The 16,951-nt window shown below is 37.5% G+C and overlaps 1 protein-coding gene across 2 annotated transcripts in view; it reads right to left on the reverse strand.

Annotated features, from left to right (window-relative positions):
- LOC306881717 (single-stranded DNA-binding protein 3-like) overlaps positions 1–13,692 on the reverse strand; it is a 37,167-nt gene extending 23,475 nt beyond the window's left edge. For both annotated transcript variants that reach the window (XM_079435946.1, XM_079435947.1), the window contains exons 1-4: positions 13,494–13,692; positions 13,036–13,108; positions 12,746–12,807; positions 11,537–11,621 (exon numbers count right to left, since the gene is read on the reverse strand). In XM_079435946.1, the coding sequence (XP_079292072.1) occupies positions 11,537–11,621; positions 12,746–12,807; positions 13,036–13,108; positions 13,494–13,549 (276 nt within the window). In that variant the 5' untranslated portion in view covers positions 13,550–13,692. The remainder of the gene's footprint in view (positions 1–11,536; positions 11,622–12,745; positions 12,808–13,035; positions 13,109–13,493) is intronic.
- Positions 13,693–16,951: the final 3,259 nt, after the last annotated feature.

A 16,951-nucleotide genomic window follows, 5' to 3' on the forward strand; every position in this document is an offset into this window, starting at 1 on the left:
ATGGGGTAATTAGCCAGGGAGAGTAGTTTATGGGCGCTCTCTGATACCCTTGTCCAATTGACCTCCCTGATAAAAGCGCCATTACTGGCAATTAAAACTACAAGACTCAAAACAAGGGTCTCTAAGAGGAAGAACTACGAATGAACAGTTGTGTACAAATGAATGGTTCATGAAAACAAAGTCCCCAGTTTCCTACTTTGATCCAAATGTGTTTTTAGCAGGTACAGCCAATGCACATATATTCAGGATACACTATCATAAATTTTGTGTAGACATTAATTTAGCCTGGTGGATGAGAACACAGGAAAACATAAATTAGGGATGCAAACTGGTGTTTGATGCTAATAAATTAAATATTTCCATGTTATGGCCGATAATCAATGAATGCACAATATTAAAATACTATTATATATAAATGAATGATATAAGAAATTACGGTAACACTTAGTTTATAAAGTTTGCAAAGTTTTTTGCAGCAAAAAGGATTCTTCACTTATCAGCAGTATCACTCTTTTATTTATGGGTGGCATGTGTGGCTCCAGCCACCCTTAAAATGTAATTTAGCCACCCTAATTGCCATTGTCCAATTCTATACTATAATTGGCAAGCTTCCAAGTCAGAGGCAGGACCTTTAATAAAGCGATAACCACTTTGTAAATCAAAGCGAGAAGGACTGACAGCAGGATTGACAGTAAAGGGATTATCAGTGACTGTTGGGAGAAATACCATTTTAGCATCTTATTTATGAACACTAGATGGGACTATTAACTAATGTAAATTTAATTGCACTCTCTACATGGCATATTTAAACTATGATTGGCAGCTCGCCAATTATGAAATACCACCATTGAATGAGCCCACCTTCATTTGTTCAATTATATATGAAGATCATCAGAGGCAAACACACGTGTAAGTTGTAAAATGTGGACAAAGGTGTTCAATAATTGCATTTTGGTATATTTTAAAGGACTTTTTGTGATAGTGTATAGACAGAGGAGTGGCAGTGTGTCTAAAAAATATAAAATGCACATACTACAGTTTTAGTGACATACATAATAAATATTTAACAGTTGAGATGTGCATCTAACTAAAAGATAGAATGCAGGGATTCATTTGAAAATTTGCCATTTTGCCATGTAAAATCTAGAAAACCTACATGTAATCTGAACTGAATGAGGAATAATTTAAACATTACAGAAGTTGTTACTTGCCAAGTAATTAATACTCATGTGTGTTAACTGAAATAGAAGTGAAAACTACTGATACACTAAATGAAACAATAATAGGTCTTTTTGTCATGCTGGTATGGTTTTCATTAGGTTTTCAAATACACACATTGGAATAAATTATTATTATTCTTTATTAGAGCCTTACTAATAATCATAAAGCAAATACTGACAATGTGGTCAAATTTTCCTTTAGGCTGAACACAGAACTAACAATACAGGTGAATTATTTCTATGCTGAGATTCCCAAACAAACAATATGTAAGGACCCCGGTTTAGTTTAGGGCTTTGCCCTGAGCATTTAAACAGCAGGAGCTGAAAAACTGTTTTTACTGTTATATTCATAAAGCTATCTGTTGTGATGCTGTGCTTGTTCAGAGTAGGGGGAGGGGAGCGTCAGCACGCAGACACAGGCACAGTATGTTCGCTCGAGGCAGACCACCCAGGTCACCTGCCACCTGGGCTGTTGTTATGGCAACCATATCCTCTCCAAACAACTACATTCAGGTGAGACTATGGAAAGAAGTGAATGGGCAGAAATGCTTTACATGTCATGATAATAAAGAGTCTGTGCTTAGTTTAGTTATCTATTGTTACTCATACAGAAGCCCACACAGCCTCTATATTCTTCTAGTTTCTGTTTTGCGATGATTGTGTGTGTAAATTGTGTGAAATTAATTTAAATATAATAAGAAGAATGTGTCACAGAACTACACTTTGGTTTCACTTTTTATATCACTCCATTTGTCTGCGAGTTTCCGTTTAGTGGTGAAGATTTTCAGTGACCCTTTCAAGCAGGTTTAATTCTTATGCTAGCAGGTGTTGACAAAAGACTCTTTGATTGAACTGATTCATTCATGAATGGGCATACCTCTTTATTAAATAGTAGGTGAAAAAAAAAGTGAGAAAAGATTAATGTCCAAATTAGCAGTATTCATAAAACAGTAAATAAAAATCCCTGGAGGACTTATTACTTCTGGGGAGATTCTTAAGTGTGCATCTGATGGACACGTTAACATCATGTCCGTTGCGCACTCAAGTTTATTATTTCAAATGCACTGTGCGACGCATCATTTTTCCAGGCACGTCTGTGCCACAGCGAGATAAAAAAACAAAAACCCATCTCAACTTTTCAGAATGCTACAAGTGCACCATAGGTCATGTGACAAGAACCAGCTTCACCCTTTCCGTAACAACGTTAAAAGCTCAGCCAAGATGGAGGAACAGCTAACCAATGCTGTACAGAGATACCCATTTTTAAATAAATTTAGTAGCAGAGCTACTGCAAGCGATTTTCAATGCTGGAAATCCATTATCATTTGTTGAAATTTCCACATCATCATGGAGAGCGCAGATCATGGTTGCTTGGCAACGGCAGAAGCCACTAGAGCTCAAGCTCCTGAGCGCGTTGGAAAGGAGAAAACTGCACGGCTAGTGTTTACCACGTGTTTTTGTGAACGGCCTCTTACTATTCCTTGAGGCCACAGGAGAGGTTTTGATGATGTAGGTCACATGACAATGACAACATAAGGAACAGTATGTCCAGATAACATTCACACAGCACACATTCTATATAGTACACACTTTTTTTTACCGCTGCAAAGTAAGCATTTATTTAGGAGAAGTACCAACTCGAAGAGTAAGCCATTTTGGATGCAGGCTTTAAAGGTAGGGTAGGTGATGGCGAAAGCAAGCTAGCTTTGAAAGCAAGATCCACACCCTCCCAGCATAATCACTTTGCAAAGCACATGGACACGCACTGGCAGACCAGAGTCTAACCTGCGACACGATGAGAGACGGTGTTGGTTGAGGGTTGAATGCAATGTTGTCAGATTACCTCATGTCTCATTCAGTGGTGATAATACATTACAGTACAAAGTGCATAATATTACAAAAATAGCACCTTTCATTCTCGCTGGAACGTGCTGATGATGTATCATATCTGCGCAAACAGAGTGTGCAGAGGAATGCAAATGCAAATTTTGACAGGCAGGCAGGACAGCCTATGTTCGGACCTAACATTTTGATTGGATGAACATTTTATGGTCCTACGCCTTCCACAGATGATACATATAAATAAATAATTTTGACCACTTAACTTGGTGATTGCTATCGGGATGTTAAGAGACTTTCAACCAGCATAACAAAAAATGTTTTTGAACCAAATCACCTACCCTGCCTTTAAGTGATGTGATGAGTGAGTCATTGAATAATTTACTCAACCTATTTGTTGAACAATTTTGTCCCTGTTCACACCTGATATTAATATGAGTTTTCAGTGATCTGCCCATTCAAGCAGTCAGCAGAGATGGATTACCATTACCGTATCAACACACTTTTAAATGCATCTCTAGTGACTACTTGTGTTGGAATTTCATCTAGAGAGTGAAGTGACATTCAGCCAAGTATGGTGACCCATACTCGGAATTCGTGCTCTGCATTTAACCCATCCAACGTGCACACACACAGCAGTGAACACACACACACCGTGAACACACACCCGGAGCAGTGGGCAGCCATTTTATGCTGCAGCGCCCGGGGAGCAGTTGGGGGTTCGGTGCCTTGCTCAAGGGCACCTCAGTCGTGGTATTGAGGGTGGAGAGAGCGCTGGACATTCACTCCCCCCACCTACAATTCCTGTCGGCCGGAGACTCGAACCCGCAACCTTCGGATTACAAGTCCGACTCTCTAACCATTAGGCCACGACTTCCCCCACGACTTCCCCCATCTAGATCCTCCCCTCTTATTTGTTCCACAGACTACATCACCTTTATGGGAGTACTGAGTGTGGTGCACCAATATGATTGAATGAATGAAGCTGTCACACTGCTTATGAGCGAGCTGGAAAGGAAGCGAATGTTGAGGATCTGAATGGTAACAGCGATTTTAAATGTAATCTGTGTGTTCTGGCAGTTCTGGAAGAAGTTGGAATCAACTGTTTTGGTATGCTTTCCTAAAACAAGTCCCATAATGCTCATATGTAAGGTCAGAGGTGTAGGTGGTCTTTTGTATCAACGCATTCAACCTATACACTACAAACGCAATTGGGTAAAATGCATCTTCAACTACCTCTGGAAGTGGCTGAAAATGGACAAGCTGAAAAAGTTTTAGACTCTTTACACCTATCCACTTGTGATTGGATCGATGAAAATGAATCTTAATACCAGGTGTAAACAGGGCCATTGATTCAGTCTGCAACAAAACCACTGCTGTGTGTTGCTCAAAGACATGATGATTCTGATTTTGTTTTGACTTCGACTAGAACTATTTTCATTGGCTGAATAAGAAGAAAAAATCTAACTAACTAGCAATAGTGTGTGTAAAATGTAAGTTACTGAATATTAATGCAAAATTATATGTTTATTAAATTGTGAAAGCAATGAATCCCCTGTGATATGAATCATAGATACTTGATTTTCACAATTGAAAAACCCATATCAGTCGACCGCTGGCTAAGAACATTACCAAATTAGCCAGAATTATTCATAAACAAATACACATAGAACGGATCAAGATCTTGTTATGAAAGAAAAAAAATATTGAAATAAAATTTTATAAACAAACCAGCCTTATTCCAAATAATATCAAGAATGTGTTTACTTTCTGAATGGAGACAAACATTTTCACCCAGAGCTCCACAATATCATGAGGAATTCAGGCAAATCAGCAACTGTGGGTCTTAAGCCTGGCCTAAAGAACACACCACTACATTCCAACCCTGTAAAAAAAAAAAAAAAAAAACATACCCCCTACTCCACCTAGCCGGCAAGACAACAGTCAGGCAAAAAGAAATAGAGAGATAGAGAGAGAAGAAAATTCCTGGAATAGCTCAAAAAGTGGAGAACAGCATTTCTAACCACTCCTGTTGCAGCCTGTCCACACAACTAAGCCAAGAACAGGGGCTTCCTTATCATCGAGCAAACGAATTAACCCACCCTCTCTTTCTTACACACACACACACACATACAGAGAGATACGTGCTCAAGGCCCCGAACTTGTATATAAAAACACAAATGCTGGCCCCTGAATTTTTCCTGGCCCTCATTTTGTTTTGTTTATCTGAGGCACACAGGAAAATAGCTGAGGATTGAGCCAAGGCCTGACCCAACACCCCTCCCCCTGCCTGTACTCCTTCTCTCTCTGTCGTTCACTTCCTTCCTGTATTCTCCAGTCCCCTGCTGTTCCCTGGGCTGTAAACACAGACAGTGCTGGAAACATTTGAGTAAGTGTACATAAAAAAGCCCCACATTACAATTGAAAACGTTTCCATGGTTTCAAAGACCTTCATAATTTTGATGGTGTGGAAACAAGCATTGTGAACTACAGTCAGGTCCATAAATATTGGGACATCAACACAATTCTAACATTTTTGGCTCTATACACCACCACAATGGATTTCAAATGAAACGAACAAGATGTGCTTTAACTGCAGACTGTCAGCTTTAATTTGAGGGTATTTACATCCAAATCAAGTGAACGGTGTAGGAATTACAACAGTTTGCATATGTGCCTCCCACTTGTTAAGGGACCAAAAGTAATGGGACAATTGGCTTCTCAGCTGTTCCATGGCCAGGTGTGTGTTATTCCCTCATTATCCCAATTACAATGAGCAGATAAAAGGTCCAGAGTTAATTTCAAGTGTGCTATTTGCATTTGGAATCTGTTGCTGTCAACTGTCAAGATGAGATCCAAAGAGCTGTCACTATCAGTGAAGCAAGCCATCATTAGGCTGAAAAAACAAAACAAACCCATCAGAGAGATAGCAAAAACATTAGGCGTGGCCAAAACAACTGTTTGGAACATTCTTAAAAAGAAGGAACGCACCGGTGAGCTCAGCAACACCAAAAGACCCGGAAGACCACGGAAAACAACTGTGGTGGATGACCGAAGAACTTTCCCTGGTGAAGAAAACACCCTTCACAACAGTTGGCCAGATCAAGAACACTCTCCAGGAGGTAGGTGTATGTGTGTCAAAGTCAACAATCAAGAGAAGACTTCATCAGAGTGAATACAGAGGGTTCACCACAAGATGTAAACCATTGGTGAGCCTCAAAAACAGGAAGGCTAGATTAGAGTTTGCCAAACGACATCTAAAAAAAGCCTTCACAGTTCTGGAACAACATCCTATGGACAGATGAGACCAAGATCAACTTGTACCAGAGTGATGGGAAGAGAAGAGTATGGAGAAGGAAAGGAACTGCTCATGATCCTAAGCATACCACCTCATCAGTGAAGCATGGTGGTGGTAGTGTCATGGCGTGGGCATGTATGGCTGCCAGTGGAACTGGTTCTCTTGTATTTATTGATGATGTGACTGCTGACAAAAGCAGCAGGATGAATTCTGAAGTGTTTCGGGCAATATTATCTGCTCATATTCAGCCAAATGCTTCAGAACTCACTGAAGGCGCTTCACAGTGCAGATGGACAATGACCCAAAGCATACTGCAAAAGCAACTAAAGAGTTTTTGAAGGGAAAGAAGTGGACTGTTATGCAATGGCCAAGTCAATCACCTGACCTGAATCCGATTGAGCATGCATTTCACTTGCTGAAGACAAAACTGAAGGGAAAATGCCCCAAGAACAAGCAGGAACTGAAGACGGTTGCAGTAGAGGCCTGGCAGAGCATCACCAGGGATGAAACCCAGCGTCTGGTGATGTCTATGCGTTCCAGACTTCAGGCTGTAATTGACTGCAAAGGATTTGCAACCAAGTATTAAAAAGTGAAAGTTTGATTTATGATTATTATTCTGTCCCATTACTTTTGGTCCCTTAACAAGTGGGAGGCACATATGCAAACTGTTGTAATTCCTACACCGTTCACCTGATTTGGATGTAAATACCCTCAAATTAAAGCTGACAGTCTGCAGTTAAAGCACATTTTGTTCGTTTCATTTGAAATCCATTGTGGTGGTGTATAGAGCCAAAAATGTTAGAATTGTGTCGATGTCCCAATATTTATGGACCTGACTGTACATGCACTAATCTGAAGCCATAAAACAACGGTTAATGAAAATAGTTGTGTCCCACACTTGGTGCGTCTAGACTTACTAACTAGACTGACTAGTCCTGACAGGAATGGACCCTTTTCACAAGACTGTGATGACGCGTTTCAACAGTCATCCGCAATGTAAATAAATAAAAGTAAAAAATTGCTATTTAGATTTTTTTATTTTATTTATGTACATTTATAACAATATACTTTGCATAATATCACCTTAGCATTAAATTACAAAAAAACTAGTTAACGCTAATGCGAGGGTATTTCTAATGCAGCATCTATGGGAGGGATGGTAAATTTGACGGAAATGTCTAACTGCCGTTATCAGTCTCTCTCAATTTTTTTTCCCTTTTTTTGAAAGTCGTGAAAACACTATCGTGGAGTTTTTCTTTTGCTATTTGAGCAAAAAATATTTTTGTGGTACTCTCCCATTCACTGCTCTCGAAGTTAACCCAACTATGATGACTTCCGCTGCTGAGAAACCCGGAAACGTGAAAAAGGTTTATTACACAGTGTTCGGTCGACATTATCGTTCAAAAGTTTGGGATCTGTAAGATACATCATTTTAATGTTTTTTTTAAAAGAGTTCTGTTATGCTCACCAAGTACTTTAACAGTACTATTAAATTAGTGTTTTTGAAGATTAACTTTAAGTGAGCATTACATGTACATGACATGAAGAAAAAATATATGCCACAATTTAAGAATTTTATAATCAAAAGGCATTAATTTGTGGTAGTTGTATTCATGCTTTTGTTTTAAATTATTGCAACATAATTTGCTCCCACATAACCGTGGCCACATTGTACTAATTCTGCCCCTTGTTTATTTCAATGTTTTAAAACGTTGTACTTCCCTTGTTTTAGTTCAATCATGGCCATGTGGTAATAATTTGTTCCCTTGTTTTTAAACAAATTAATAAGTCATAGGAACCCATTCTTAATTCATTGTCCCTATATATTCTTCTTTTCCCCGGCATGTCATTTGCAGCACTCTGTATAAAATAAATGTAAAAACAGACAAAATGAGCTGAACAGTTAAATATTCAATATTTAACCAGAAAAAAATATATATATTGTACACACCCCTTGAAAAAATTCAAGTGATGGTTATTTTCAGGGTTTTAATTGAATGTACATATCATATTAGCTCAGTACAAAAACAATTGAAGTCAATGGAATGACCCCTTTGTGACAAAAAAAAAAAAAAGTGTGTGTGTGCCCAACGAGGGTCTAAGGAAACACAAAGGACTGAGATCATAAGTGTGACCCTGGTATTGGATTCTTTCAACCTCTGATTGATCAAAGCAATCAATCCATGTTAATATCATTACAGAATACACAGGGGACTGGAGGACTTCACACTTTGAATGGTCATCGGGTGAACACTGATTACCAGATCACCGTCAAAGGTGTGAGGGAAAGAGAGCAGCGGGAATGTTGATTCAACCAACAATTTTATTGCTCACTAAAGAAAATATCTTTCTGACAAAGCAAAACAACTCCCTTCAATATATGCTACATTCCTGATATACAACATATGACTGGGAAACTTCTTCCAGTATTTAATTGCCATCAAAGTCAAACTACTACTTTTACATGTACTCATTCAGCAGACACTTCAAAGCGACTTACAGTTCATTCGGGCTATACATTTTTTATCAGTATGTGGTTCCTTAAGTATTGAACCCATGACCTCTTGCGCTGCTAACGCAATGCTCTACCACTGAGCCACAGGAACTACTGAATCATGTACATTACCAAGGAGAGGTTTGTGTTCTCAGCCTGGTTGCTGGTAGTTTTTATTCTTATTTTGGAGTTGGGGTGTGTGTAACACACTTTCCTGCTGCATCAGGGTTAAAAAGCTAAAAAGCAAGAGGAGATTATCAGATCTTGTAAACTCCCCTCCCCCATCCCACCACATCGACCACCATTTCAGGTTTTAAAGGGCCAGGTAGTCCCAAGAGAACTGCCTGCTGTTTAAATGGCACAAAGATGGATAAAACCTTCCACCTTATACTGCACACCTTGAAAAAATAACTATGTAAAGGTGAAGCAAACTTCAAAAGCGGAGTTACACTACTGTTTAAAAGGCTGGGATTGATACGGTTTTTTTTATGTTTCTGAAAGAAGTCTCTTATGCTCACCAAGGCTGCATATATTTGATCAAAATTACTGTAAAATCAGCAATACTGTGAAATATTATTACCATTAAAAAGAATGATTTTCTGTTTTAATATATTTTAAAATTATTCCTGATGGCAAAACAGCAGCCATTACTCCAGTCTTTAGTGTCACATGATTCTTTAGAAATCTTTCTAACATGCTAATTTTCTGCTCAAGAAACATTTCTTATTATTATCAATGTTAAAGAAAGGTTGTTCTGCATAATATTTGCCATACTTTTTTTCATGAATCTTTGAACATTTTCTGTATCATTATAAATGTTGTGGCCTAACGGTTAGAGAGTCGGACTCGTAATCCAAAGGTTGCGGGTTCGAGTCTCGGGCCGGCAGGGATTGTAGGTGGGGGGAGTGAATGTCCAGCGCTCTCTCCACCCTCAATACCACGACTGAGGTGCCCTTGAGCAAGGCACCGAACCCCCAACTGCTCCCCGGGCGCCGCAGCATAAATGGCTGCCAACTGCTCCGGGTGTGTTCACAGTGTGTGTGTGTGTTCACTGCTGTGTGTGTGTGCACGTTGGATGGGTTAAATGCAGAGCACGAATTCCGAGTATGGGTCACCAATCACCATACTTGGCAGTATGTCACTTCACTTCAATGTCTTTGCTATCACTTTTGATCAATTCAATGCATCATTGCTGAATAACAGTCCTAATTTCATTCAGAAATTATGTACTGACCAAAATTTCAAATGACAGTCGATGTCTATAATATTTTAAAGGGGTTCCTACTTTTAATTGTAATTCTGTTACTATTGCATTGGAGTAAAATTATGCAACTTGATAAGAGTCTGTTGTGGAAGGAACCAAAGCTCCACAACTACAAAATAAATCCTCACAGCTTACTCAACTTAATCCAGCCTAAGAACATGTGCAGCATTTTAAAACTCTAGGATTTAGGGAGATTTGTGTAAGACTGGTTTCGGTTTCAAACAAAATACGTTTTTCCATTCATAACGTTCAAACCCAAAGCCATTATGATCAATGCATCAAAGTAACCTCAATGACCAAGAATGGAAGGGGACACAACCTAAACAAAGAGCATTACAAATCTAATAAGATGTCTTTGTGAGAAAAAAAAGTCTAATAAGATGACATTTCACAAATGATTAAAATAGAAAGATTGAAATATAATTTTCTTGTAAAACATTTTTCAAAAAACAAACAAACAAACAAACATCTTTGGCGTAATTATGCATGTTGCGGTTTGTGCGACTCAAGATTTACAAGTCTTGACATCTTGATTGGAAAATTTACTTTATGGAATCACAGCAGTGAGTACTGGTAGTATGTACAGCACACACAATCACTCAATATACACTGTTATATAATACTATCAATATTCTGACATTCAAGCCATGTTCACTGGACATCATGTATGCTATAGTATACCAATCCCCTAATTCCCAAGTATATGCATATAATGTGAGGGAAATGTTCATAAGCTCACACCAACTGGGCACTGTCATGCAGTAAATACACAATCAAATTAAAATCAATTGTGCAAATCTGCAAAAGGATATTAAATAGACTATCTTTTAACCTTTAATAGAATCCAGATAAACGAAGCAGACCCGGTGTTCTGACCCTGTCAGATTTTCCCACCTCCCATTAAAACAGTACAAGTACAATTCGACAACGAAAAATGTTACCTGTTAAATTATGATTTATTAATGTCTACACCTACCACACCCTAAACCTACCCTTACAGTAATGCAAATACAGTAATTATGTGTTATATTCATGGTTGTGGCTAGAAGGGATACAGCTACCGGAAACCAACAATAAATATTTTTTTCTACCTATTAGATTGTGTTTTATTAACGTCTACACCTACCCCAACCCTAAACCTACCCCTTACAGTAATGCAGATGCATTAAATATTGTTGTTCAGCGTGAGAAGAAGGACGATATATTGATGTGTGCATGCACAGTAAGCCCCGGTAGGAAAATCTGACGGGTAGGATAAAATGTCAGGACACCGGAACAAAAATAATAGATATGCCACCATCTCATCAATATTCTGCTTTACACCACAGCACAGATGTATATTTCAGTGGGTTTATCTCATGGAGCAGATCTCTTCTAACACAACATGCTAGTAAAGGCTGAAATAAACATGCATCACTTACATAGTCATGGAAGACCTTAGCTTCACTGGAGTGATCACATGTGTCCCTTCTCTCAGGTGCTGCACAGTACAGGTCCCAAAACACACTATGTAATGAGAGCATTGTTTGTAATGAGAAAATATTGCAATGTCACAATAGTTGGACTTGCTAAACACATTAATGTAACAAAGATGAAAATTTGCTGAATATGTAGATGCATTTGTTTCTTTATCGGAACAGATTTGTAGAAATGTAGTTTTATTACTTGCTCACTATTGGTCCTCTGCAATGAATGGGTGTCATCAAAATGAGAGTTCAAACAGCTGATGAAAACATCGCAATTGTCCACAAGTAATGTACGTAATCCACAAGCTGTGTGATTGTAATAAACAAATCCATTATTAAGACATTTCAACTAAACCGTTGCTTCTGGCCAAAATAGTCCATAATCCATAATAATGCTTCCTCCAGTGAAAAAGACCATCCTCTGTTGTCCTTTCACATCAAAATTTGATGACATATTTGTCTAGAAATGTATTGCACTGTTTTCACTTGGAAATGGTGCTGTGTACGGTACTGTGTATATTTCTCTCCTGATTCAGACAAGATGACTTTATCAGTGGAGAAAGTGATATTATGCACTTGTATGTGAGCCAGAAGCAACAGTTTGAAGTTAAAAACATTTTAATAATAGATTTGTTTCCTACAAATACACAGCTTTTCACTTCACAAGACGTAAATTGATGGACTGGAGTTATGTGGATTGAGTTTGGACCCTCATTCTGACGGCACCATTCACTGCATTAGCAAGGTGTAATGCCAAATCTGTTCCAAATAAGAAACCAACTCATCTACATTTTAAGTGGCCTGAGGGGGAAGTAAATTTTTAACTAAGTTTCATTTCTGGGTGAACTACTTCCTTTATGACTATATGGGCTATGTGTTGAAATGATCTTTTTTATGTTTAGGCTTCAAGAGAACTCAAATATCTTAGAATAATTTAATAGAATGGAAAACAGGCCAGGCAGTGACATTCCTGGAAAAAAATAAAATAATTATATATATATATATATATATATATATATAGTTTTTTTTTTTTTTTCAGAAATGTCACTGCCTGGCCTGTTTTCCATTCTATTAAATTATTCTAAGATTAAATTTCATAATATATTGTAAAGATTCCAACTACTGCAAAATACTGATCAACTACTGAATGCAGATAATACACACCACCACCAAGAGTGCAGAAAGCCTGGTGGTTCACCAAGGGTTATGTTCTTCTCCCATCTTATCTAAACATAATAAAAACAGACAACAGAAGACTTTAATACACACAGTCAATGCATAACAAGATTAGACATTGTTCATGATCATGCACACATGCTCTTAAGAATAAAGATATATATATATATATATATATATATATATATATATATATATATATATATATATATATATATATATATACATACATACACACACACACACACACACACACACGTACATATATGTATACACACCTCTGATAAAAACGTCTGTGCAGATTTCTGAGCTCCCACGTGTAACAAATATTCATAGACGTACAATGCCAACCTGCACAATCAAAACAGATGCCATACAATAATTAGATGCCATCCAATAAAACTCTCTAGTCTAGTCTGTTTCCATATAGTCTTATTCTTGTCCTAAAAATGTAACAATTGGCATTCTACAACAACTGCCTGCATCTATATACTGTATTTCCAGAACAATAATCGATATCACCATGAACATTTACAAATAATAATGCTCTGAAATTCTCGTATAAAGTGAAAAAAAAAAAACACTACCACCAATTCAATCTATTGCGAATAAACAGAACATTTTTCCACTATAACATTACTGGAATGTCTCGAACAAGATCACATTATAGGAGACAACATAACATAACGCGACATCAGCTGTGCGAGTAAATAAGCGAGTAGAGAGCAGCGCTTACTTTTCCCGAGCTTGCCCGTCCGATGGCACCGCGGTTCCTTTACCTTTCGCGAACATGACTTGGGCTGAATATAAACGCGTCTGCCAGTTTCACTGAGCTGTTTCCTTATGCTCCAGCTGTCAACGCGTACCCCGCCTCTGACCCCATCCGCTTCAACCGACCCTGCCACAGCGACACCATGATCTATGGGCGGGGATCTGTGGTTTATGATTGACAGCTTTATAGACCAATGAACATGTTCGACGTGACCTCACGATCCCCCATATCTGCATAAAAGTTAAAACGGTTACATGATAAAAATTTTTTTTTTGAAAATGTTAAAAAACGGTTTTTAAACGGTTTTTAAAAATCTGTTTTTCCAAATACACTCTTATATATATATATATGCATGTATGTATATACAGTCATGGACAAAAATATCGGCACCCTTGGTAAATATGATCAAAGATATTTGTGAAAATCAATCTGCATTGTTAATCCTTTTGATTTTTGATTTTAAAAAAAATAAATAAATCTAACCTTTCATTGGATAATAAGAATTTAAAATGGAGGGAAATCTCATTATGAAATAAATGTTTTTCTCAAATACACGTTGAACACAATTATTGGCACCCCTAGAAATTCTTATGAGTAAAATATCTGTGAAGTATATTCCCATTCATATTCACAATTTTGAGCACTCCAGGGTGACTATGAACATGAAATTATCCAGAAATGGCTTCCTGTTTCACAGAAATATAAATAGGAGGGAAAACAAAGCCCAAATTCCCTTAATCATCCATCACAATGAGAAAAGAATATATTTCTGATGTGCAGCAAAAGCTAATGGAGCTTCACAAATTAGTGAAATGAGAATTTTCACTGCTCTAGGTCTTTTCTTAAAGCCCCTTTAAGAAAAGACCTAGAGCAGTGAAAATTCTCATTTCCACCATCAGGGCAATAATTAAGAATTTCCAATCAACATAAAATGTTACGAAACTGCCTGGAAGAGGACGTGTGTCTATATCGTCCTAATGCATGATGAGGAGGAGAGTTTGAGTGGCTAAAGACTCTCCAAGGATCACAGCTGGTGAATTACAGAAAATAGTTGAGTGTAGGGGTCAGAAAACCTTTAAAAAAATTGGCAAACAGCACTTACATCACCACATGTTGTTTGGGAGGGTTTCCTTGTTTAGACACATGGCATCATGGATTCTATCAAATATCAACAGATAAAAAATCAATAAGTGACTGACTCTGTTAGAAATCTTATAATGGGCCATGTTTGCATCTTCCAACCGTACAATAATCCAAACACAAACCTCAAAAACAACACAAAAATGGGTAACTGAGTACAAACCAAGCTTCTGCTATGGCCATTCAAGTCTGACTTGAACCCTATAGAAAATGAGTGAGGTGAACTGAAGAGAAGAAGCACCAACATTGAGCTGTGAATCTGAAGAGTCTGGAGTGATTCTGGATGAAGGAATGGTCTCTGATCTCTTGTCAGGTGTTCTCTAATGTCATCAGGCATTATAGGAGAACATTTAGAGCTGTTAAACTGGGAAATGGAGGTTTCAAAAAGTATTGAATAAAAGGGTGTCGTTAATTGTGGCCAATGTGTATTAGAGATAAACATTTATTTCATAATGATATTTCCCCCCATTTTAAATTCTTATTATCCAATGAAAGGTTAGATTGTGAATTTTTTTAATAAAAGATCAAAAGGACTAAAACAATGCAGATTCTTTTTCTTTTTTTTATAAACGTAGTGTTCTTTTAAATAACAACGACATTTAAAGCCATACAAGAATTAAATACCTTCATTAGTATAAGAAAAACATTTTATAATTTCAAAAAGTTTTACATTTGGGGAAGGAAAGACAAGAATCGCGTTATGAATTAAATGTGCTAGTCATTTGAAGCGCGCCACACGGACCGTTTATCCGCTCGGATCAAATTCAAACAGAAGAGGACGCAAGTTTAGAGCAGATGCGTTTACTAGCGAGCACTAAACAGCGCGTTGAGATCCAGAATGAAGCGCTTGAAATCAGCGAAGGACACAATCGGCGACTTAAACAGATGAAATGGCGCTGACAAACAGGAGAAACACTGTGCGCAACGAGACCATGGATTTGTTTTACTGTAACACTAACTGCACCATGACATGTATTAAAGGAGTATTGTAATATAATTACAGTATTTTGTGATTAAGCTAGTTTGTGCATTTATACTAAATGTATTAGACCACTGTTCTTCATACAAATACCTAGAACCATGTAGGCCTAGTTCATTTTTAAACTATGGCATTGAGGTGCTAGACCTGTGTTTTTACTGGTTATCATTATGTATGCTATATGGAAGACCAAGGGTTAATTTTAATAACTCAAACAGTCAGAATAATTAAATATATTTTTTATAATAAACGGATTTATATCTGCATCCTAACAGATGTAATCCTGCATCCTCAAGCTACTGTCAAATGTGCATTTTTAAGAGACAAAAAAGTAATATTACTAATATTGCAGCCAGCACTGCAAACTGTGCTGAAGAAACATGTAATCAAAGTCACGCAACACAAACCTATTTCATGATTTGGAACAATAGCCTATCACTCATTAGAGCAGGGATCACCAGACTCGGTCCTGGAGCGCTGGTGTCCTGCAGAGTTTAGTTCCAACTTGCCTCAACACCACCTGCCAGGACATTTCTAGTATAGCAAGACCTTGATTAGCTGATTCAGGTGCATTTAAACTCTGTAGGTCACCAGAGCTCCAGGACCAAGTGTGGTGACCCCTGCATTAGAGTATGCAGACACTAGGAAATTCATTTTTCAATTAAGATATTTATTTTGTTGAAGAAAAATAACTGTAAAAGTGTCAAGAATTCAAAGACATTAAGTATTTGTCATGTTCTCAGCATAGTCGTTTAAAACCACAATTAAAATCTGGCTTCTACAACTTTCATTCAGAAGCAAAAATCTGCCTTTAAACTTGAAAGAAATAAAGGTTTGAAATTTATCATGATAATTATTGTTATCGACTGATATGATTTTATTGTGAATTTTTTTTTTTGGCCATATTGTCCAGCCCTACTTTCAAGGGAACTGACTGACTTCAGAAAAGTTTCGATGCCATTTTCATTTAATGCCTGATAAAGTAGCATTTATGAACACCGTGCCTCTTTGTGTGCAGCCATCACAGAGTAAACCGCTGTATTTCTGCTGTCCAAAAGACGCTTATTGACAGAGAATGAATGTGCATTTGCAATAAGCTTGTTTGCTGTTTTTGTTCAGATCAATACGAAAATCCACCCATGATTTTATGCAGCAAACACGCAGAGCAATAAATTTGACAAATAATAAAAAAAATTGGTTAAAAGGCTGAAATGTAGTTTATCATTTTATAAAACTTTTATTTGTGAAAACCTGTATCTGAGCTGTAAATCATGATATCAGTTTAATATGTTACTAGACATTG

Source organism: Barbus barbus (genome assembly GCF_936440315.1).
Source record: "Barbus barbus genome assembly, chromosome: 15".
Classification (NCBI taxonomy): domain Eukaryota; kingdom Metazoa; phylum Chordata; class Actinopteri; order Cypriniformes; family Cyprinidae; genus Barbus; species Barbus barbus.